General features: G+C 46.1%; 1 protein-coding gene across 1 annotated transcript; it reads left to right on the forward strand.

Annotated features, from left to right (window-relative positions):
* Nucleotides 1-11,027: 11,027 nt before the first annotated feature.
* On the forward strand, nucleotides 11,028-20,504 carry SNRPG (small nuclear ribonucleoprotein polypeptide G). Its single transcript, XM_068105928.2, has 4 exons — nucleotides 11,028-11,173; nucleotides 11,303-11,325; nucleotides 13,854-13,978; nucleotides 20,063-20,504. The coding sequence occupies exons 1-4, from the start codon at nucleotides 11,142-11,144 to the stop codon at nucleotides 20,111-20,113; spliced, it is 231 nt and encodes a 76-aa protein (XP_067962029.1). The 5' UTR covers nucleotides 11,028-11,141; the 3' UTR covers nucleotides 20,114-20,504.
* Nucleotides 20,505-22,051: the final 1,547 nt, after the last annotated feature.

Here is a 22,051-nt window from a genome sequence, read left to right on the forward strand (position 1 = left end):
TTTGGCTGCAAAGGCTATCTTTGATTTATTGATTAATCAATTAATCGATTAATTATTTAATTATTCGATTAATGACTAAAAATGTTTTTGTTTTTTAAAGTTACAGATTCTGATGAAATGTTGGTGGTTTATGTGTTTTATTAGCGAATTGATTAATTATTATTTTTTTTTTGTGATTACTATTTATTTATTTTCATTATTCATTATTTATTTATTTTATTTCTCATATGGCCAATATCTCAGGCATCTTTTGAGCGAGGAAGCTAATATTTGGACATGACAGTGGCCAGGTGATGTGGCTATAAAGGATATTTTTGATTTATTGATTAATCATTTAATTGATGAATTATTTATTGATTAATTAATCAATTATTTAATTTTTTTATTAATGACTTATTTAATTAAATTCCCAAAAGATACATCTTCGGATGAAGCACTAGTGGTTTAGTTATGCTATTAGCCAATTTATTATGAAAATATTTTATGATAATCTTTTACTGATTTGAATTATGCAATTAATCAATCAATTATTGCACACCTCTCCCTCCCAATGCAGCCTCTATGAGCTGTACTGCGGTATTACCGGGCGACGGAGGCTGTGGGATATTTAATTATTTGGCATGGGGGCGGTGTACTTTGAATGTATCTTTACTTGTTAATAACTTGTTTTGTATACAGAGTCGAGGCTCGCGGAAGAGCTAAAACTGAATGGATCAGGACACAACAGAACAAAACGAACAGCAGAGATGGTGTGGAAACACCAACAACAGAATTGAAGGCCAAAATAGAGGGAGACTTGGACAAACAATGGTTGTAGAGAGGAATGGGGTTTAGGGGAGGATCCATGGGGTGGATGAGATGGATACAGAAGCAAACACTCAGGAAGGAAAAACTATGAAAACTTGGAAGGAGGTGGGTTTGGGGGTGGGTTTAGCGAGAGAAGAAAAGATAATGGATTTGGATGGGGATGATCTGAGATGGTGAACAGTTGTCTTGAACTTTCCACAGGTGGGAAAAGGGAGGAAAGAGAACAAGTGGAGGTGAGCTATTATTCTGGATTTTGGGCCGTTCACCAGAAGGGGGTTGAAAGTGGACTGCATGCACCCCACAGAAATCTGGGGAGGGGGGTGTCAAAGCACAAAATGAAGAGAATGTGCAAGAGCAGAAAGGATGTGGTAGAAGACAGAGACCACTGACCTGTCTGTGATGAGTAAGTGATATAGGCCCACTGGCCCATAGACTCTGCTTCAACATGAGAGATTCCAATAATCTTGAAGGCCTTGGTTTCCATGGCATCACGCTGAGCAAGATGTGAGGCAGGGGCGCCAGCCCAGATGGGAGAGCAGTACTCGATAGAGCTGCGGATGAAAGCCTTGTAGATGGATAAAAGTTCAGGAGTGCCAAGGAAGGACTTTGGAAGATACAGGATGCCCTATCGGTGACTGGCTTTGGAGAGCCAACTTTGAAATGTGGTTTACCCAGGAAAGATCATGGCTGATTGTCAGACCCAGATGTTTGACCGAACTTTCTCAAGAGGCTTGTTAAGAAAGTAGATGGGAGGGTTTGCCATATGGTCTTTTCAGAGAGAGAGAGAGAGAGAGGAGAGAGAAAGAGAGAGAGAGGAGAGAGGGAGAGAGAGAGAGTGAGAGAGAGAGAGAGTAGGAGATTTGTCAGGATTGAAAGACATATGCTGAGTGTTTGACCAGCTTGTGATTTTGTGATGGTCTAAAGCACGGGAAGAGGCTGACTATCTGAAGGATAAGAATGTCCTGACAGAGGATGAAGTCATCAACAAATAAGATAATGGGGATTTCCAGAGTCAAAGAGATCGTTGCTGTAGATTAGGAATAGGACTGGGCCCAGAACACTGCCTTGGGGTGCCCCGGCCTTAACAGGGAGAGAAGCTTAAAGGATTCCGTTGAGCGCCACATGTTGGCTATGAGAGTACAGAAAGTCAGTAAGCCATGCATGTGGTTGGCCTTGGATGTCCTAGGCAGAGTGTTTGGAGAGCAAGGTCAGATATCATGGTGCCAGACTCTATCGAAAGCATGAGATGTGTCTATGGAGACGGCCCTGATCTCATTTTACTGCTGGTGCGGGTAGTGCATTTGGCATCGTCATTTGTTTCCACCATCTGGGAGGGAGGACCTATTGGAGCTCTCCCTCTTGTTGCCCCCCTGTCGAGCACACCGCACAGTGCACGGCAGCTGGGTTTAGTGTTCACTTCTCCATCACAGTCCCCCTCCCTTTGCGGGGAGAAGGGGTCACGGCAGGGCCATGGGCATGGTGCTCATTGTCTACGCATCTCATCGATGGTCAAATGTGTGGCTCGGGTGGTGCGAGTGACACTTCAGCAGGTTCCTTGTCTCACACGGGCACGTTCGCATGATGATGTGTGCAATCGATCTCCGGCCTTCTGCCGGCAGGCCAATACTCTCTTGAGGTGCATTGTTGTCAGGAATCTAGGGCCGCATCGGCCCAGTGGTGGTCCCGGAGTATGACGGACTCTGTTGCGAACATGAGCCGTTGCTTCCCTGTGGAACAATTTGGATGCAGCACGCACATGGTCTGTCCAGACCCACTCCTCTTCCATGTGTGCGGGCGTTTTTGTCTGATAAAGAGGGCCCGCAGTCTGTTATTGAGGACCTCCATCCATTGTTGGGAGAGTCAGCACAGCATGTCCAAGGTAGAGTAACCTGGTCTGAATCAAAATTGGTAAACTGAGATGAGGTTGTTGGAGAAAAGGAAGGATCTCATATCAACTGTGATGATGGATTCCATCACCTTGCTGAGGATTGGAAGTAAACTGATCAGTCTGTCATTAAGGGGATCAGTTTTTGCACCTTTTTATGTAATGCTGTGATGTTGGCTGATTTCCATGCAGATGGAAGACGACCTTGGGCAAATGATAGTGTGAGATGAAGAGTAGAAAGAGGATGTGCAAGATCAGCACAGCAGGTTTTTCGGACACAAGTGTTGATGCCTCCAGTCCAGCAGCAGAATCAGAGTCGAAGTTTGACAGAAATGTCTACACAATATCAGGTGTAAAAGACATGGTCTAAGAGCAGTTGCAAGTGTGACAGAGTAGGGTGGGGTTGGGGACAAGTTTTGGAAGCAAACATCGAATTGAGGCATTCGGCCTTCTCAAGAATGGAGTCGGCTGTTGTGCCATTTAAAGTTAAGGACAGGATGGGGAGCATACTCCGGAAACAAACTTAACAAGGCACCACCGGGTATCAATTAGAGGAGGGAGAAAAGTTTGAAAGTTCAATCTTGAGGTTGGGCAGACATTGTTTTCTGGCTCTCCTGAGAGTAGACACACACATGTTGCAGGATTTGTGGAATGAGCTGAGATTGCCTTCAGTCGGGTTTGTCAGATATTTGTCTGAAAGGATGGTGCGGACATAGCGCACGTACCTGTGAGCTGTCTCGTCGCAGTTAGATCATCAACCCAAACATAAATTGTCTGACTGGTGAATCGCAGACATGGCTTGCATTTGACAAATTCCCAGCACCTTCAGTAAAATGTCAGGCCCGGCCAGACAATTCCTGCAGGAGTTTCTCCGACCGACCCCACAAGATGGTGGGAATAATCAGTTCTGTTAAAGATATAATAGATGTCGATGGTTTTCAGCGATTGGTTTTCAGGGACAATGATGTACTACTCTCATAACAGAGACAAAAAATATAAATTTGAAAATCAAAATTCTGTTAATTTGTCATTTTCATCACAAAATATCACGGAATATTCATAAATAGCAAAATTAATAGAGTGCAAACACTAAAACAGACAAATGAAGAGAAGTAAAGAAGGTTGAGCTCATCCTGCCATACTGAGCCAATACAACCTGGTATTTCAATCTTCAGTGAATACAGTAGATCCCAATTTGAATATTTCAACAGTTTACCTGCATACAATGGCCTACCCTTTTCAAAAGACCACAGACAGGATAAAAAGATGTATTACATACCCCATTCAAAGGATTCTCAAAGTTACAGCTCCCTCTTGTGCCACTAAAGGAGAATGACAGTCAATATTTAAAGTGAAAGTAAACAATAGAAAAAGAACAGTAGCATCTCTCAAATATGTATAAAGTTCTATAAGTAACTTTAAAGACAATTCATGCATTCTGTTCCTTATAACTATCAAAATATAAGATGATTATTTGTGGAATTCAGTGTGCGTGCCCTGCTTGATGCTTTCGGCACCAGGAGCTGCCACTCCTCGGTCATGACATCATCTCCTCCAGTGGTCTTTTCCTGTGAATGTCAACTTCGAGGGACGTCAGACGTGTTCGTTTGCCTGCGAACAGAGTGTCACTTGTTAGTGAACGTTTGGTGAAAATAAAAAATATATATCATAGTAATTTCGGCATGATCTCACATACATGCATACATGTGCATTAGTCAACTCTTGTGGACTGGCAGGATAGACCAGAGATATGCGCATTCGCCTCCGAGCTTTCTAACCTAGCCTGGAGTTGGTTGTCATGGCAAGGCAAGGCAAGGTTGATTGGCAAGGGCACCTGCCACGAGGGGACGTCATTGGCTGAGGGGACGGCTATGCCACTGATGCAGGGCCCTCTTCTGGTTAGGGCAGGAGTTTGTTATTTGGCCATGGTGCCGACAATACCAGCTCTCCTACTGTTTGGAAAGGACACCATGGGATCTTCAACATCTATCAACTAAGGTCGGCAGACGGGACGTCCATTATAACGTCCATCGGACTGATGGCCCACACATTGATGAACCACCCTGCCTGTGAAACACCGGGATGACAGTTTATAACTGGGTCAGGATTCAAACCCAGGCGAGACAGCTTAGAGGCGAGCGTGCGTACCTCGAGGCCATCCTGTCAGCCATCCAAGTTGGTACAACTATCGGGGATACCTCTTCATCGTGGTTGTATCCCCATCCCCCACCCAATGCAAGTTGAGGAACAAATCTTCCTCATTCTTCCCTGCTGCCCGGATTCATCAGGGTCACGGTAAGAGTCAGAGAGCGGTCACTGTCAGGGTGCGGATCAGTCCCCCTGGGCCGGCCCTTTCCCTCTTGTCTCTTTCTTTCTCCCTCTCCGAGTCTGTCGTGACCCTGACTTCATCAAGGTAGGGCTACACCATCCTGGATGTGGCCGCTCCTGGGAGATCGATCGGCTGTCTCCGTGCAGCAGACTTGTTTGAGAGAACAGTCTGGGGCTCCACAATAACAACAACAACCAAGTCGGTAACAAACACTCAACTGTATTTTCCGAATCCTGCAAACGTCTCGTCATTTCCCGAAAGGCATAGCATGGCAAGAGCAAAGAAACGCGTGCCAGCTCGCCATCGACAATAAAAAAAACAACTGGTTAGTGTTAGAAAAGGTATCTTCTATGTTGATACCGCAGGTATCGTGGTTCCTAGGTTAATACAACTACTCAGTATATCAAACCAATGAAAGCTGCCGCATGGGGAAAATTTTGCGACTTGACTTGAGACTTGGTGTCTGGGGCCTTGCGACTTACATGCACACACGCTGCCGGATGGCATACCGTTCTCCACTGAAGTTAAATGAAGTGTCCACTCAGGCAGCACAGAGCACACACACCATGTCCAAATGGCAAGTATCAGTCTTTCCAAAGGAAGCACACCTTCATTCAAACCATGTCATCGCCATTCGTGTCGAATCCGTGAAACTTGGCCCTGTGCACGTCCCGGCCTAATCAAATGATTTTGCGATTATTTAAATGTCATTTCACTCGGATTATTTAAAATAAGTCAGTAATTGTAATCAGTCAGTCAGTCGTCAATATTATGACAACAATTGAAGTTATTGTTATACATTTCATTTTACACAGTGTCGCACGCCCTTACTTATTCCCTAGCTCCCACCCTCTTCCTGATTCCCTACCTTCCCAACCCCTTACTAATTCCCTAGCTCCCTACCCCTTCCTGATTCCCTACCATCCAGACCCCTTACTTATTCCCTAGCTCCCACCCTCTTCCTGATTCCCTACCATCCCGACCCCTTACTAATTCCCTAGCTCCCTACCCCTTCCTGATTCCCTACCATCCAGACCCCTTAATTATTCCCTAGCTCCCACCCTCTTCCTGATTCCCCACCTTCCCAACCCCTTACCAATTCCCTAGCTCCCTACCCCTTCCTGATTCCCTACCATCCTGACCCCTTACTAATTCCCTAGCTCCCACCCCCTTCCTGATTCCCTACCATCCCGACCCCTTACTAATTCCCTAGCTCCCTACCCCTTCCTGATTTCCTACCATCCAGACCCCTTACTTATTCCCTAGCTCCCACCCTCTTCCGGATTCCCTATCATCCCGACCCCTTACTAATTCCCTAGCTCCCTACCCCTTCCTGATTCCCTAACATCCAGACCCCTTACTTATTCCCTAGCTCCCACCCTCTTCCTGATTCCCTACCTTCCCGACCCCTTACTAATTCCCTAGCTCCCTACCCCTTCCTGATTCCCTACCATCCAGACCCCTTACTTATTCCCTAGCTCCCACCCTCTTCCTGATTCCCTACCATCCCGACCCCTTAATAATTCCCTAGCTCCCTACCCCTTCCTGATTTCCTACCATCCAGACCCCTTACTTATTCCCTAGCTCCCACCCTCTTCCTGATTCCCTATCATCCCGACCCCTTACTAATTCCCTAGCTCCCTACCCCTTCCTGATTCCCTACCATCCAGACCCCTTACTTATTCCCTAGCTCCCACCCTCTTCCTGATTCCCTACCTTCCCGACCCCTTACTAATTCCCTAGCTCCCTACCCCTTCCTGATTCCCTACCATCCAGACCCCTTACTTATTCCCTAGCTCCCACCCTCTTCCTGATTCCCTACCATCCCGACCCCTTACTAATTCCCTAGCTCCCTACCCCTTCCTGATTCCCTACCATCCCGACCCCTTACTAATTCCATAGCTCCCTACCCCTTCCTGATTCCCTACCATCCCGACCCCTTACTAATTCCCTAGCTCCCACCCCCTTCCTGATTCCCTACCTTCCCACCAACTTCCTGATTCCTTACATTCCCGCCCCCTTCCTGATTCCTTACCTTCCCGCCCCCTTCCTGATTTCTTACCTTCCCGCCCCCTTCCTGATTCCTTACCTTCCTGCCCCCTTCCTGATTCACTAGATTGCACCCACTTCCTGATCCTGTATCATCCCGACCCTTCTTGATTCCATACCTTCCTGCCACCTTCCTCATTCTCTATTGTCCCGCTCCCTTCCTGATTCCCTACCTTCCCACCCCCTTCCTTCCCACCCCTTCATGATTTCCGACCTTCCCACCCTTCCTAATTCCCTACCTTCCCACCCCTGCCTGACTCCCTACCTTCCCACCCCCTTCCTGATTCCCTATCATCCCGTCCCCTTCCTGATTCCCTACCTTTTTGTAACATTTTTGTAACAACCCAGATGGCTGGGCCACTCAAAGAAGGATTTGCCTGGATTTGGCTCCATTCATTGTTCCCTCTATGCTTACAGGTCTCCCATTCCCTGCCGTTGAAAAGCATCCCCATAGCATGATGCTGCCACCACCATGCTTCACGGAAGGAATGGTGTTAGATGAGTGATGAGCTGGTCTCGGTTTCCGCCAGATGTAGTTCTTTAAATTCAGGCTAAAGAGTTCAATTTTTGTCTCATCAGACCACAGAATCGTTGCCTCATTCTCTCAGAGTCTTTCACGTCCCGTTTTGCAAACTCCGGGCATGCTGTCATGTGCCTTTTTCTCAGGAGTGGCTTTCATCCGGTCACTCTCCCATAACACCTAGATTTGTAAAGTGCTGCACAGAACGTGTATCCTTCCGGCATGTTCTCCCAACTCAACCAAGGAACTCTGTGATTCTGTCAAAGTGGTCATTGGGTTCTTTGTCACCTCCATGACCAAGGTCCTTCTTGCCCGGTTGCTCAGTTTGGTCGGATGCCAGCACTAGCAAGAGTCTGGGTAATTCCGTATTCTTTCCATTTCCTAATGATGGAGCTCACTGTGCTCTTCGGAACTTTCAACACTCTAGAAATAGTTTTTATACAATTCCCCAGATCTATGCTTCCTCACAATTATATCTTGGAGTTCTACGGACAGTTCCTTGGACTTCACGGTGGAGTTTCTGCTCTGACATGCACTGTCAACTGTGGGACCTTATATAGAAAGGTGTGTTTCTTTCTAAATCATGTCCAATCAATTGAATTGGCCACAGGTGGACTCCAAACAAGTTGTAGAGACATCTCAAGGATGATCAAAGGAAATTGGATGCACCTGAGCTCAATTTTGAAAGTCGTAGCAAAGGGGTTGAAAACCTATTAACTCAAGACATTTCAGCTTTTCTTTTTCAATTACTTTGTAAAGAAAATATAAAGAGATAAATTCCACTTTGACATTATGATGTATTACGTGTATATCAGTGACAAAAATCTCAGTTTAATCCATTTTAAATTCAGGCTGTTGTGGCGGACACAAAAGCCCACTGGCGTGGTGACATCATTCCGTGGACCAGGCCGCGACGTCCAGGTGACAGCGGACCAGGCCGCTGACCCCGACGTCCAGGCCTTGCGGACCGCCGTCATGGGCCTCCGCGTCACCGAGGTGCCGTTCGATGGCGCGGGCGCGGCCCTCTTGTGCGACGTCTCCCTCGGGCGTCCTCGCCCCATCGTGCCCGCGGGCTGGCAGCGCCAGGTGTTTGACGCCATCCACGGCCTGTCCCACCCGGGCGCGAGGGCCTCCCAAAGGCTGATCGCCGACAAGTTCGTCTGGCATGGCCTCCGGAAGGCCGTCCGCGGCTGGGCCAGGACGTGCCTCGCGTGCCAGCGCGCCAAGGTGCACCGGCACACCCAGGCCCCGTTGGCCCCGTTCACGTTGCCGGAACGCCGGTTTGACCACGTCCACGTGGACCTGGTGGGACCTCTGCCCCCCTCGCGGGGTTTCACCTACGTCCTCACCATGGTGGACCGCACCACCCGGTGGCCGGAGGCCGTGCCCTTGGCGTCGACAACGGCGGCCGATGTCGCGCAGGCTTTCATCGCCACCTGGGTCGCCCGGTTCGGCGCCCCCTCAGACATCTCGTCCGACCGCGGCCCCCAGTTCACCTCGGAGCTCTGGGGGGCGGTCGCGCAGGGGCTCGGGGTCCGGCTGCACCGAACCACGGCCTACCACCCCCAGGCTAACGGCCTGTGTGAGCGATTTCACCGCTCATTGAAGGCCGCGCTCCGGGCCACCCTCCGCGACGGCGGCTGGGTCGACAGGCTCCCTTGGGTCCTGCTGGGCCTCCGGACGGCGCCCAAGGAGGACCTTCGCGCATCCGCGGCGGAGTTGGTCTTCAGGCAACCGCTGCGGGTGCCGGGCGAGTTCCTCCCCGACTCCACGGCACCATGGTCCGCGGCACAGCGCACGTCGCCCCGGAGCTTCGCACGGCGGAGTACGTCTTCGTCCGCCACGATGCCCACCGGACACCACTGCGGCCCCCGTACGACGGGCCTTTCCGGGTGCTGGAGACCGGGGCGAAGCACTTCACCCTGGACATCGGCGGTACTCCTGACCGCGTTTCGGTAGACCGCCTCAAGCCGGCCCACCTCGACGTGGCCCATCCACCGCCAGTGGCCCGACCCCCACGTCGGGGCCGCCCCCCTGCGGGCGGACCCCCGGCACCGCTCAGCCCCGCCGCCCCCCGGTCCTGCACCCATCCCAGGGGCAGCCAGGGGCATCCCACCTGGCATCCCTGCACCCCGGACGCCGCCGATCGCCAGGGGGCGCTTTGGCCGGGTCATTCGTCTGCCCCGCAAACTGGCCCTCCAGGTGCGCGGGAATTCTGGGGGGGCGCGTGTGGCGGACACAAAAGCCCACTGGCGTGGTGACATCATTCCGCGCACCAAGTGGGCGGTGGCCACGCCCGAGGGGTAGGCGTGGCCTCATGATATACACCGGGCGCGCAGCCCGGAGCGCGCCAGTGTTACAGTGAGCTCCTGAAATAAAGACGCTTATAAGTTACCGCTTGTCCGCTTCCTCCTTGCTCGCAAGCAGCGCACGTAACGCCGCGTTTTACTGTAACACAATGAAATGTGAAAAAGTCAAGGGGTGTGAATACTTTCTGAAGGTACTGTACCTAGTCTGGAGGTTTACGTTTACCTGGAGTCTAGCTGTACTCCATTTTACCTCATGTATTTTAATGTACCACACTGTTTACAGAGCCACACTCCAATCTAAGCTGTCTATCCTGGGTTTGAATCCTGACCGAGCTATAAACTGCGATCCAGGTTGGGTAATTCATCAATGTTTGCCGTCCCTAACATGGACGTTAAACAGGCATCCCGTCTGGCTATATTCGTTGGTGGATGTTGAAGACCCCATGGTGTCCTTCGCGAAGAGGAGGCGAGCTATCGCCGGCACTTTGAACAAAATCCTGCCATGACTACTGTTGTGTTGAGAAGGCAATGGCAAACCACCCGGTATAACCCTTGCCAATAAAGTAACAGAGTATAATACATCAGAATCAGATGTCAATATAAATATAATGTCTTCCAACTTCTTTACAATTATTACCCGAACCGTTGCTTTTTCACTCGTCTGACCCTTCGCGCTTCTTTAATTTGGCGACGGCCACTGAAACAGCTTCTTCTTCTTCTTTTTCCTCAGCATCGTCTTGCGCAGAATACATTTATAAATACTGCGTTACTTCTCACCACTTCGATTCACCTCCACCATCTCCAGACGCGTATCGTACCAGTTTTATCCAGATTCAGGGCCTGCTATTTTCGGTAAAGTTTTCCGCATCGTCCTCACACATCTCCCTTATCCCAAGCTTCCTCCCCTCTACTGCTTTGCAATCCCCGTTTCCATTTTCCTTCCCCTCCCCGTGTTCCTCCTCCTCGCTCCCCCAAAATTAGACACTCACCACCATTCCCATAAAAGGTGCATATAGATCGCCGTAGATCTGAGTCTGAGACGTCACACATTGTGACAAGAAGACTAGCCAATGGGAGGCCCTGATGCTAAAGTTCGTCAAAAGACGCTCGTGGCGAATCAACCAATGAACGGAGGCGTTATTACTCGTTGCGTTGTAACGATTTTATAACGTGCTCAGTCGGTATTCACATTGTTTGGCTAGTTTAGGCCTTCCATTGAGATATTTTCGTAAGAACTTCATCATGAGTAAAGCGCACCCTCCAGAACTTAAAAAGTACGTTTATATATTCGTCGAGAGGTTGTAAATTATGTTTGGAGTTGCTTGTTAATTCGAGTTTACCAAGCTTTTACTCCGTGTTTGTTGGGTTTGCTTCATTTTAAATTTTTACCGGTTGTTTTACAGGTTCATGGACAAAAAGTTGTGTTGTAAGTAACTGTTTTATACTCACATTTACACATGTGTTCTTAATTTTGTGGAAATGTACGATCGTATTTAACATTTGTCGGGAAAACGTACTTTGAAAGAGGACGTTTGACCCAACTCGCCTGTGTCGTATCCACGTCCATTAACAACCCTCGAATGGTTTTGTTTGACCTTATCTGGTCCTGCCAGGAGCACGAGAGAAAGGAACATTGGATCCCTTCGTATGTTGATCTGGTAAATAAAACTGGATGAGATACACCTTGGTATTTGGTATCACCACCTTGAGGCTTCAGCATTGAAACGTTCTTATCGGTTCATACCTCGTATAATTGCCTCCGGCACCGAAGGTGGACGAATGTTGTTTTCACACCTGGCTGTCTGTGTGCAGGATGTATCAGTTATGGACAGATTATGCCAATTATGACACAACTTGGTGGACAGGTTGGGTGTTTGACAAGGAAGAATTGATTCGATTTTGGTGAAGATCTGAATCCGGATCCGAGAATTTTTTTTACTGTGATTCTTCACCATTATTGAGAAATGAGGCCAAAAACTAAATATAACACGATGTCTCAAGTTGTGGACGGATTATGAGAAAACTTGGTGGACGAGTTAAGTCGGTGACCAGAACAAGTCTATTCAATGTTGTTTCAAGTCTGGATCCAGCCTATTACTATTAGTAGGATACAAAACCAAACTATTTAGCCTGGTGGAGGTATGTACTCTACCTAGTGTGATTCATTAAACAGTCTCTGATATTATGTCATAACCTTCAGAATTTTCAAATACGCCCATCTATCATCGGTGGGTTGTACGGAAGTTGATTTCCGATGCCAGGGTGATGCAATTGGCTTTCAACTTTTTATTTCCTTTACTTTTTGGTCCTTTCTTGTAATGATTGAAGCCTCGTCCAGAATATCATTTGTAACTCCGCTCTGGCTTTTCTGTGAGATCGCGATCGCTCGTCATGTCCAAAAACTTCATAAAACATGCACAATTGCCTAAAATTACCCAAGTGGGATTAAGAAAGAATTTCCAAAGTTTGTTTAACATTAAAAAAAAAAAAAAAAAAATTGGCCTACCATGGCTCTGTATGAATGAATGAATGAATGATCGTTTTAAGGCCATTTTCCCCGCTGGAGCAGGGGTTAGCCTTGCGGGCCCCATGACAATCATGGTTCCCTGTTTAAGGCAATGTTTTTATGGCCGGATGCCCTTCCTGACGCCAACACTTGGTCACCTCTTACGATGCGCAGGGATACGGTGCACCTCTTCTAAACCGGGGTACACACCGGGATCATTCATCCCAACAAGCTGGTACTCAATTTGCCGACCTCGGGAGGATGACAGGCTGAGTCAACCCCCCTGGCGTTAATTCAGCAATCGACCGGGATTCAAACCCAGGATCCTAGGATCCCAAGCCGGCACCCTAACCGCTAAGCTAACACCAGGCTCTGTATGGCCAACACCAGGCCAACACCAGTACCATGGCTCTGTATCCAGACTAGAATTCGTGAGATGATACCTTCACACAGCCGGGGAAGATTGAAGTAGACAGACATTGACTATTTTGCTTTTCTTTGGATTCTACATGTCGAAGGTCAAAATTAGTCAAAGATTTTTGTATTTAAAATAATCCAGACAAGTCTTGGCACAAAAATACCTTGTGTTCGCTAAGCTAATGGCCCTTCAGACTAAAGTGCAGGTAAATGTTAGGCAGGTCTCTATTGTATTCGCTCTGATTTTACAGGGTCACAGTGGATGGAGTGGAGAGAGCAAAAGGGAGAGGGGTCACATTTCATCCACTTGTGAATGTGTCATTTTAATTTTGGCTTGCTTTATCCTCTGGGAATGTTTTCCAAAATCCTTATCCGGAATATGCAGTTGGTGCCGAGCACATTAGTGCAGCTTAAATTTACACACATTGTTGCACAAAGGTTACATAAAGAATAAACTGGAGATTTAAGAGAGAGAAGAATACTCTCTTCGTCAGGCTAATGGCAGTCACATGCTGATAATGAAACCTTCTTCGTTTGTGTGCAGCACAATGCTGCGGGGTGGAATCACCGGCTAAGGGTGTGGCTGTGCCACGGATGCATTGCACTCTGCAGGTCAGAGCCGGAATTTGTAATTTGTTCAGGGTGCTGGTGATAGCTCGCCTCCTCTTCATGAAGGGCACCGTTGGATCTTTAGCATCCACCAACTAATGCCGGCAGACAGGACGCCAAATTTAACGTTCATCTAAGGGACAACGCACTCATTGAAGAGTCTCCCTGCCCGTGAAATGCAAAGATGGCAGTTTATCGCTGGGTCGGGATTCAAACCCACATCAAAACTGCCCCCATGTGTCTATCTTTAGCTTTTTATGAAAAAAAAATTTTTTTAATGCGTAACTAGAGTAATCAGTGACTATCGCATGGCATGGATTTGTGTTTTCATGAGCACCTCAAGTTTACCCATGTTTTAGATGCTGCACAACAAATTTATTGTATTGTTGTTGTTGTTTTTCATTGTGCTGTTGTGCACACAGTGAAATTGAATGGCGCACGGACGGTGACTGGAATTCTTCGAGGATTTGACCCTTTCATGAACCTGGTGGTCGATGAGACTATCGAGTCTGGGCCTGCTGGTGCACATATTGATATCGGCATGGTGGTGTGTTTCCAAATATCAATTACAGGATTTTCATCATCGCTCGCACTCCAACTCTTGATGTGTTTTGCACTTTGACTTTATATGAGCTGGCACATTGTTAACTTGCTCATTTTGGTGTTTGAGCCTGTTGGATTCTGGGTTACTTAATGCCACATTTTATCATATGTTGAGACAGCGATGTGTAGGGAAGTTGTTGTTGAATAGAATTATCAAACCAGTTGAAACTAGAATGAAACTCAGGAGAGCACTTACCTCTGCCAGGCTGAACAGGTTATGTTTCTTATCCCACTGAGAGGCTGGATCTGCATCTGGACCTGAAATAAAATCTAATTGGCTTGTTCTTGTTACCTAACCAACTCGTCCACCAAGTTTTGTCATAATCCATTCACAACCTTTTGAGATTTGATTTTGGCCCCATCTCTCAATGGTGAAGAAACTTGAAAAATTAAAAAAAATTCTCGTATCCTCATATAGCGCTAGGCCTTTACGGAAGCGCATGTCATCCCAGCGCAGCATCTAACACTCAACCTGTCCTGTTATCTATTTCTTTAAAGTTGTTTCCCCCCCCTCCGCTTCTTTAAGATGGGCACATAGGAGTGGGGTTGGGGGGAGTGTTGAAATGGGGGTAGAGGCTGGGGGTTCAAGTGTTTTTTGTTGTCCTGAGGGTAGAATGTTTGCAAGCTGCCCTGGGGGCAGCACTTTTTGTTAACAGCTCTCGTACCCGGAGTCCAAATGCGGATGTGAATTTCATGAGCACCTCAATGTGCACAATGAGAAAGAGAGACAGATGACGACTTGCCTTCTCTTCCTGGAAGACTAATCCCACCGAGGCAATCTCAGTGCTTTCCAAAAAGTGTGTCCCACTCTTAGGAGAGCCAGAACATAACATATGTCCAACCTTAAGAATGAGCTTTCAAACTTGTCTTCCTCCTCTAAAACCTGGTGGTGCCTTCTTACATCTGTCTGGTGTATGCTCCTCTTCCATCCCTTTCCCCTCTTCAAATGGCACCACAGCCGACTCTGCTCGCAAGAAGGCCGAGTGCCTAAATTTTGTGTGCTTTTCAATCTTGTTGTACCCAAACCCTCACTCTTGGTACCCAACTGCTCCTGGACTCTGCATATTTTGCACATGAGAAGATTGAGAAGGTTCTTTCAACCCTCAACTCTGACTCTTCTACTGGATCAGATGGCATCAACTCACATGCCCTAAAAACCTGCTCTGCTGCTCTTGCACAACTTCTCTCTACCTTTTTCACCCTATCATTTGTGCTCGGTCATTTACCGTTTGCTTGGAAATCTGCCAACATCATTGCATTGCATTACAAAATAAAAAAGTTGGAAAAAAAAGAATCCCCTTAACTACTGACCTATCAACTTACTTCCAATCATCAGCAAGGTCATGGAATCCATCATCACAGATGATATGAAATTCTTCCTTTTCAACAACTATCTCATCTCAGATCACCAATTTGGTTTCAGACCAGGTCACTCCACCTTGGACATGCTGCTGCTACTCTCCCAACAATGAATGGAGGCCTTCATTGTCAGACAGGCGATCAGGGCCATCTCTCTGGACAAGTCTCATGCTTTTAATATGGTGTGGCATCCTGTCTTGCTCTCCAAACGCTTTGCCTATGGCATCCAAGGCCAACTCCACACGGCTTACGGACTTCCTCGACTCTCGTCGCCAAAGTGTGGCACTCGATGGAATCCTTTCGTCTCCTCTCCCTGTCAAGGCTAGAGTGTTCCAAGGCAGTGTTCTGGGCCCAGTCCTTTTCCAGATCTTCATCAATGGTCTCTGACTGAAGAATCCCATTTATCTATTTGCTGATGACTGCACCCTCTGCCGTGATATCCGTCAGACTGGCAGGCTACAGTCTCTTCTTCCGCCTCTTCAGACCTTAAAATCACAAGATGGTCAAACACTTGGAATATGTCTTTCAATCTTGACAAATCTCGCACTCTCACTATCTCTCTCTGAAAGGACCGTCTGGTAAACCCTGCTATCTACTTTCTTGACAATCCTCTTGAGCAGATTCAGTAATTCTAACTACTGGGTCTCACTATCAGCCATGATATTTCTTCAAGGTTTGTACGGGTCATGGAAAACCTGGAAAGTCATGGAATTTAACAAAATGCTTTTCCAGGCCAGGGAAGTCATGGAATTTCACTAGCGGTTATGGAAAATCCTGGAAATTGAGAGCGAGTGTGTTTGCTATTAGTTTTCAGAATAAAACAGTGTATGAACGAGTTACGTTCCTGAAAAGTGTTTGTAAGTCTTTCGTTCAGTACCCGGAATGCAATTTCCCATTGCCACGTCACGAAACTGCAGCTCAGGTCAGCTCAACCATGCTCTCACAGAACGACACCAGCCATTTCACTTGCAGGAAAATGATCCGTGTCTCTTCAGTTTTAATATCTGGCCTGATTTGTTCTTTATAGGCCTTCTGTATCCAGCCCACCGCATTATGTTAACAGTTACCTAATCTGTTATTCAACTGCAGCAGTATAGTGGTCGACAGTACTTGATAATTTGCATAGTCTTGCTGAGGTATTTTGGGGTAGGGTGGTGAGTAAAATAGGCCTGTGTGGGATCATGGAAAAGTCATGGAATATCAGATACCCAAAAGGGTATGAACCCTGTTCTTGGCAAACCACATTTTAAAGTTTGCCTCCAAAGCCAGCCGCCGACTTGGCATCCTCTGTTGTACAAAGTCCTTCCTTGGCACACCTGAACTCCTATCCACCTACAAGGCCAAGGCCTTCATCTGCAGCTTGATGGAGTACTGCTCTCCCCTCTGGGCTGGCTCACCTGCCTCGCATCTTTTGCTCGTCTTGACGCTGTGGAAACGGAGGCCTTTAAGATTCTTGAAATATGCCATGATGAACCTGAGTTTATGGACTTATCACTTCGCCATAGCAGACAAGTCAATGGTCTATATTCTACCACCTCCTTTCTGGTCTTGCACCCTCTGCTCTTTCTGTACTTTGTCCCCACTCCCCAGGTTTCAGCGGGTCTCACACGGTCCACCATCACCCCACTCCTGGTGAAACCGTTTAAATCTAGGATCACCATTCACCTCCACTCATTTGTTCCTTCTTTTATTTCCTCACCTATGGAACCAACTTCCTCATTCTCTTCAATCTCATTTTTCCATCCAGGTCTTCAAGACAGCTGTTCACCACCATCTCAGATCACCCCCAATTGAAAACCATGATATTTTCTTCCCTCATTTAACTCTCCCCTCCCCCCCCCCCCCCCTTCTTCCAGGGTTCCTGTATCTGGTCCACTCCATGCATCCTCTCCTGCCGCCCCTTCCTCCCCACACTCAATATTTGTCGCTTTCCTTCTGTTTTGGCCTTTGGTTCTACTGTTGGTGTTTTTTCCCCCCTCTCTTTGCTATTCCTATTGTGTCCTGTCTGTTCAGTGTACCAGTACTAGTTCTTTCACGAGCCTCGACTGCATTAAAAAAACCCTTGTGTAATCATTGTAATCTTGTAAATTGTTTGAGTTGTAAAGTCGTCTACGTAGATAATTAAGTTACTGTAGATTTATATAATTATGGTGATATCCATAATACTGGAATGGACAAAATGAGAGTTGTAAATTGTGGAAAATTCTTTTTCTCAACCATAGAAAGTTACGAGATAATTGTATACAGTATAATATAGTTTTAGCACAAGCTTTGTCTGTAGTATGTGAAACCCATAGGAATTCGAATGACCTCCTTAAACAAGGGAAGGGAAGCCAAATTGTTGGGTGTGGGGAGTAAGGAAAGTTCTGGTTTCTTTCTGTGCATAATTATTTATTTTGGTGTGAAACAATAACGACATATATAACCGAATTTGGCACCCTTGCACAAGTGGTTGAGTAGACAAATGCCAATGGTACCATCTGTTGGGTGGGTAGGGGGCGGGAGGGGGTAGGTAATCAACAGGGTGGATGTAGGGTCAAAAAGTGGTGCAATTTTTTGCAGAACCGTTTCCATGGTAACTACAAATTGTTAAATTCGTTCCAACTCTTGTATAGGAGCTATAAACACAATTCTGGTGTTGCATGAAAAGTCTGACCGTCCTCTACAGTCTACACAATGGTGTCATTTATTGCTATTGTGGAGCTAATTTGCATATAACTATGATGTCACAAACATCGTCTTTTTTTTTTTTCCTTTTTCTTTTTTCTTTTTTCATGTGAAATATATTTCCTGTGCAGTTTCGGGTGCATCTTTGCAGCTCATCATAGTACCATTTAGTAGCCAATATATCAAAATTATCAGATGTGCATTGTATGGGATATGTAGGGTCTGGAAAATATTGATTAAGCATTAGTTTTCATGGTAACATTAATGGCGATTTTTGGTGGCGGAGCAACCACCTTCCATTGTTCAAATTTCTATTACTAGGGCATGCCCGTACTATATCTATATCTAAAATTATATCCCCCCCTCTATTTACATGAATGGTTTGGTCCATTCGCAACGACCACAGAACCCCCCCCCCCCCCTCTATTTACATGCAATGGTTTGGTCCAAAGCGAACGGTTTGGTCCATTCGATGTGATTCGATGATTCGATGTGAATGGTTTGGTCCATTCGCAACGACCACAGAACCCCCCCCTCTATTTACATGAATGGTTTGGTCCATTCGCAAAGCCAAAGCGAACGACCACAGAACCCCCCCCCTCTATTTACATGAATGGTTTGGTCCATTCGCAAAGCCAAAGCGAACGACCACAGAACCCCCCCCCCCTCTATTTACATGAATGGTTTGGTCCATTCGCAACGGCAAAGCGAACGGCGAACGGCTAAATCGCCATAGCTCGGTAAGTACTTGTCCGATTAATTTCAAACCTTGAAAAGGCACATCCTCGGGTCCCCAGCAATATACCTGGCAAGTTTCAAGTATATCGGACCGGTAGTTGTCGAGAAACAGCGGTCACAGACAAACGTACAGACGTACAGACGTACAAACGTACAAACGTACAGAGATTACTGGAATTATAGATAGATAACTTTGTTGTTGAATACGCTATGAACACGATTATTGCGCACAATCGAACCTGGACCCACTTTGACCCCCGGCAGACCCCTTAAACTCCGATTTTCATACCGTGAACAAACTCGAGTTGCAACATACCAGATATCATTTGTGCCAAGTTTGCTAACAATCCATCAGCAGTTTCGAAGAAGTTGCAAGTGCCTGCAGACTGACGATGTGCCATTGTATAAGCTCCCTGGAATTACGTTCCAGGTGAGCTGTAAATCCAGGGTGGAATTGTCCCCCTCCAATCCCCCAAATAGGAATTTGCTTTTTCCTCAAACTACACACACTATTTCGTTGAAACGTGACCACAACCTTCTATTATTATCTATTTGCTGATGGTCCTTGAAAGTTCCCTGATGTACCAAAGTTTGTTAACGGTATTAAAAAAAAAAAAATCGAGGTTTAAGGAAGTCTACGGGGGTTTTTGAGCCCCCTACAGTCATAGGTATTTGCTCTCTCCTCCGAAACTACACACACAACCTGATCACAACCTTCATCACCCATGATGTACCAATGTTTGTTCACGGCATTAGAAAGATCGGGATCGAAGGATGTTGACCAGGGGAGGTGGGGGTGGGGAGGGGACTCCATCCACTGTTTCACCTCGCTGGGCATACGAATGATGGCCCTGCTCGTGGATTCAATATGTCCATCACTCCTGCTCTGCGGGGAAAGATGGCCTCTAAAGGTGGTTCATCACTCCCACTATGGCATGAAGATTTTAATCGAAAGAAACAGAAGAACAAAAACCTTAGAATTTGGATTGCAAGTACACACCAGCAAATGCAACAAGTCATGAACCATACCAAGGCCACCCTCATATCACACAAGACACCCCAACCACTGACCTCAAACTCTCATGAAAAAGGATCTCATTCGGCAAGATTTAATAAAGCAGAAAAAATAATTATCTCAGAATTGCGAGTTGATATTTGCACTCTTCATTTTACCTCCAGATTTGGAGGGTTCCTTTTTTTTTTTTTTTCTTTAAAATTTTTTTTCCTTCTTCATAGAACCTAAAAGGTTGTTTTTCTTTTGCAGGTTATAAGAGGAAACAGCATCATCATGCTTGAAGCTCTGGATCGTGTTTGACTTCAGTTTTTTGTTTTTGTTTTTTAAAGTAATGATTTGGCAGGAATGTTTAAAATCTGGATAAGATGAGTGTGGTGTAATAGAAAGTGAGTTTATTGTCTTGTGGTTTAAAGTATTGGCTTGCTTTCCCCGACGCTCCCCTTTCCTTGCCAAGTTATTCAATTATTGATTCTTCTGTTTGCTATCCTTATTTAGAACATTGGAGGGTGGGGCTGCATGGGATGGTCTCTAACAGTTGTATCCAATACATGGTGGTGTGCATTATTAGTTGGTACATCTGTCTTTGTCAGCTACTGGGTACTACTGTTGTGATCCAGTACCTGATACTTGTACACATTCTGTAGGGCAATGACTGATTCTTTTTATATTAATTAAAGGATATTAAAAAGGATATTTGTGGTGTGCCAAATGTTCTTTTTTTATTATCATTATTATATGTTTCATTCAATTAACAAAGGAAAAAAACCCTGGGATGCTGAGAGGTATGCACACAGTGCATTCAGAAAGTATTCACACCCCTTGACGTTTTAACATTTTGTTGTTGCAGCCCGAATTTGAAATAGATTAAGTTTAGTTGTTTTTTTTTGTCACTCATTTGCACAAAATACCGCATTATGACAAAATGAAATCGTTTGCACAAAATACCGCAATATGACAAAATGAAAACATGTTTTGAGAAATATTTACAATTTTATTGAAAATGAAATACAGAAATATCTAATTTACATAAGTTCAGCCCCGTGAGTTGAAACTCATAGAAGCGCCTTTGGCAGTAATTGCAGCTTCGAGTCTTCTTGGGTATATCTGTCTCAGCTTTGCACATATGGATTTGGGGAGTTTCTCCCATTATTCCTCACAGATTTGCTCAAGCTGTCAAGTTGGATGGGGATTGTTGGTGAACAGCGATCTTGAAGTCTTTCCACAGATTCTCAATGAGATTCAAGTCTAGGCTTTGGCTGGGCCACTCATGAACTTTCACATCCTTGGTCTGAAGCTATTCCAGTTCTGAAGCTATTCCAGTTTGAAGCTGTATGCTTGGGGTCATTGTCCTGTTGGAACGTAAATCTTCGCCACAGTCTAAGGACCTTTGCATTCTGAAGCAGGTTCTCCTCAAAGATTTGTCTCTATTCATTGTTCCCTTTATCCTTACAAGTCTCCCAGTCCTTGCCTCTGAAAAGCATCCCCATAGTATGATGCTTGCCAACACTATGCTTCATGGTCGGGATGGTGTTAGATGGGTGATTATCTGTGTGTGGTTTCTGCCAGACGTAGCCCTTTGCATTCAGGCCAAAGAGTTCAATTTTTATCATCATACCACAGAATTGTTTGCCACATGCTCTGAGTCTTTCATGTTGCTTTTTTCAAGCTTCAGGCATGCTGGCATGTGCCTATTTCTTAGGAGTGGCTTCCATCTGTCCAGTCTTCCATAAAGCTGAGATTTGTGAAGTGCTGTGTTGTCATCTCAGCCAAGGAACTCTGTAGTTCTGTCAGAGTGGTCATTGGGGTTTTGGTCACCTCCGTGAGCAAGGTCCTTCTTGCCCGGTTTCTGGTTGGGTCAGATGGCCAGCTCTAGGAAGTGTGGGTAGTTCCATATTCTTTCCAATTCCCAATGATGGAGCTCACTGTGCTCTTGGGAGCTTTCAACACTCTAGAAATGTTTTATACCCTTCCCCAGATCTATGCCTCCTTACAATTCTATCTCGGAGTTATACGGACAGTTCCTTGGACTTCTTGTTGGAGTTTCTGCTCTGACATGTTCTGTCAACTGTGGGACCTCATACAGAAAGGGGCATTTCTTTCTAAATCATGTCAGATCAATTGAATTTGCCATAGGTGGACTCCAAGTTGTATAGACAACTTGAGGATCATCAAAGGAAATTGGATGCACCTGAGCTCAATTTGGAGTATCATAGCAAGGGGTTGAATACTTATTGACTT

This window comes from Myxine glutinosa, chromosome 2 (genome assembly GCF_964187855.1).
Source record: "Myxine glutinosa chromosome 2, kmMyxGlut1.1, whole genome shotgun sequence".
In the NCBI taxonomy this organism is placed as follows: Eukaryota; Metazoa; Chordata; class Myxini; order Myxiniformes; family Myxinidae; genus Myxine; species Myxine glutinosa.

What these genes read in the sequence shown, in the direction of transcription:
- SNRPG (XM_068105928.2), top strand. Translation starts at nt 11,142, where the DNA reads ATGAGTAAAGCGCACCCTCCAGAACTTAAAAA. An exon ending in CATGGACAAAAAGTTGTGTT is followed by an intron (nt 11,326 to 13,853) that starts GTAAGTAACTGT and finishes TTGTGCACACAG; the next exon opens with TGAAATTGAATGGCGCACGG. An exon ending in ATATTGATATCGGCATGGTG is followed by an intron (nt 13,979 to 20,062) that starts GTGTGTTTCCAA and finishes TTTCTTTTGCAG; the next exon opens with GTTATAAGAGGAAACAGCAT.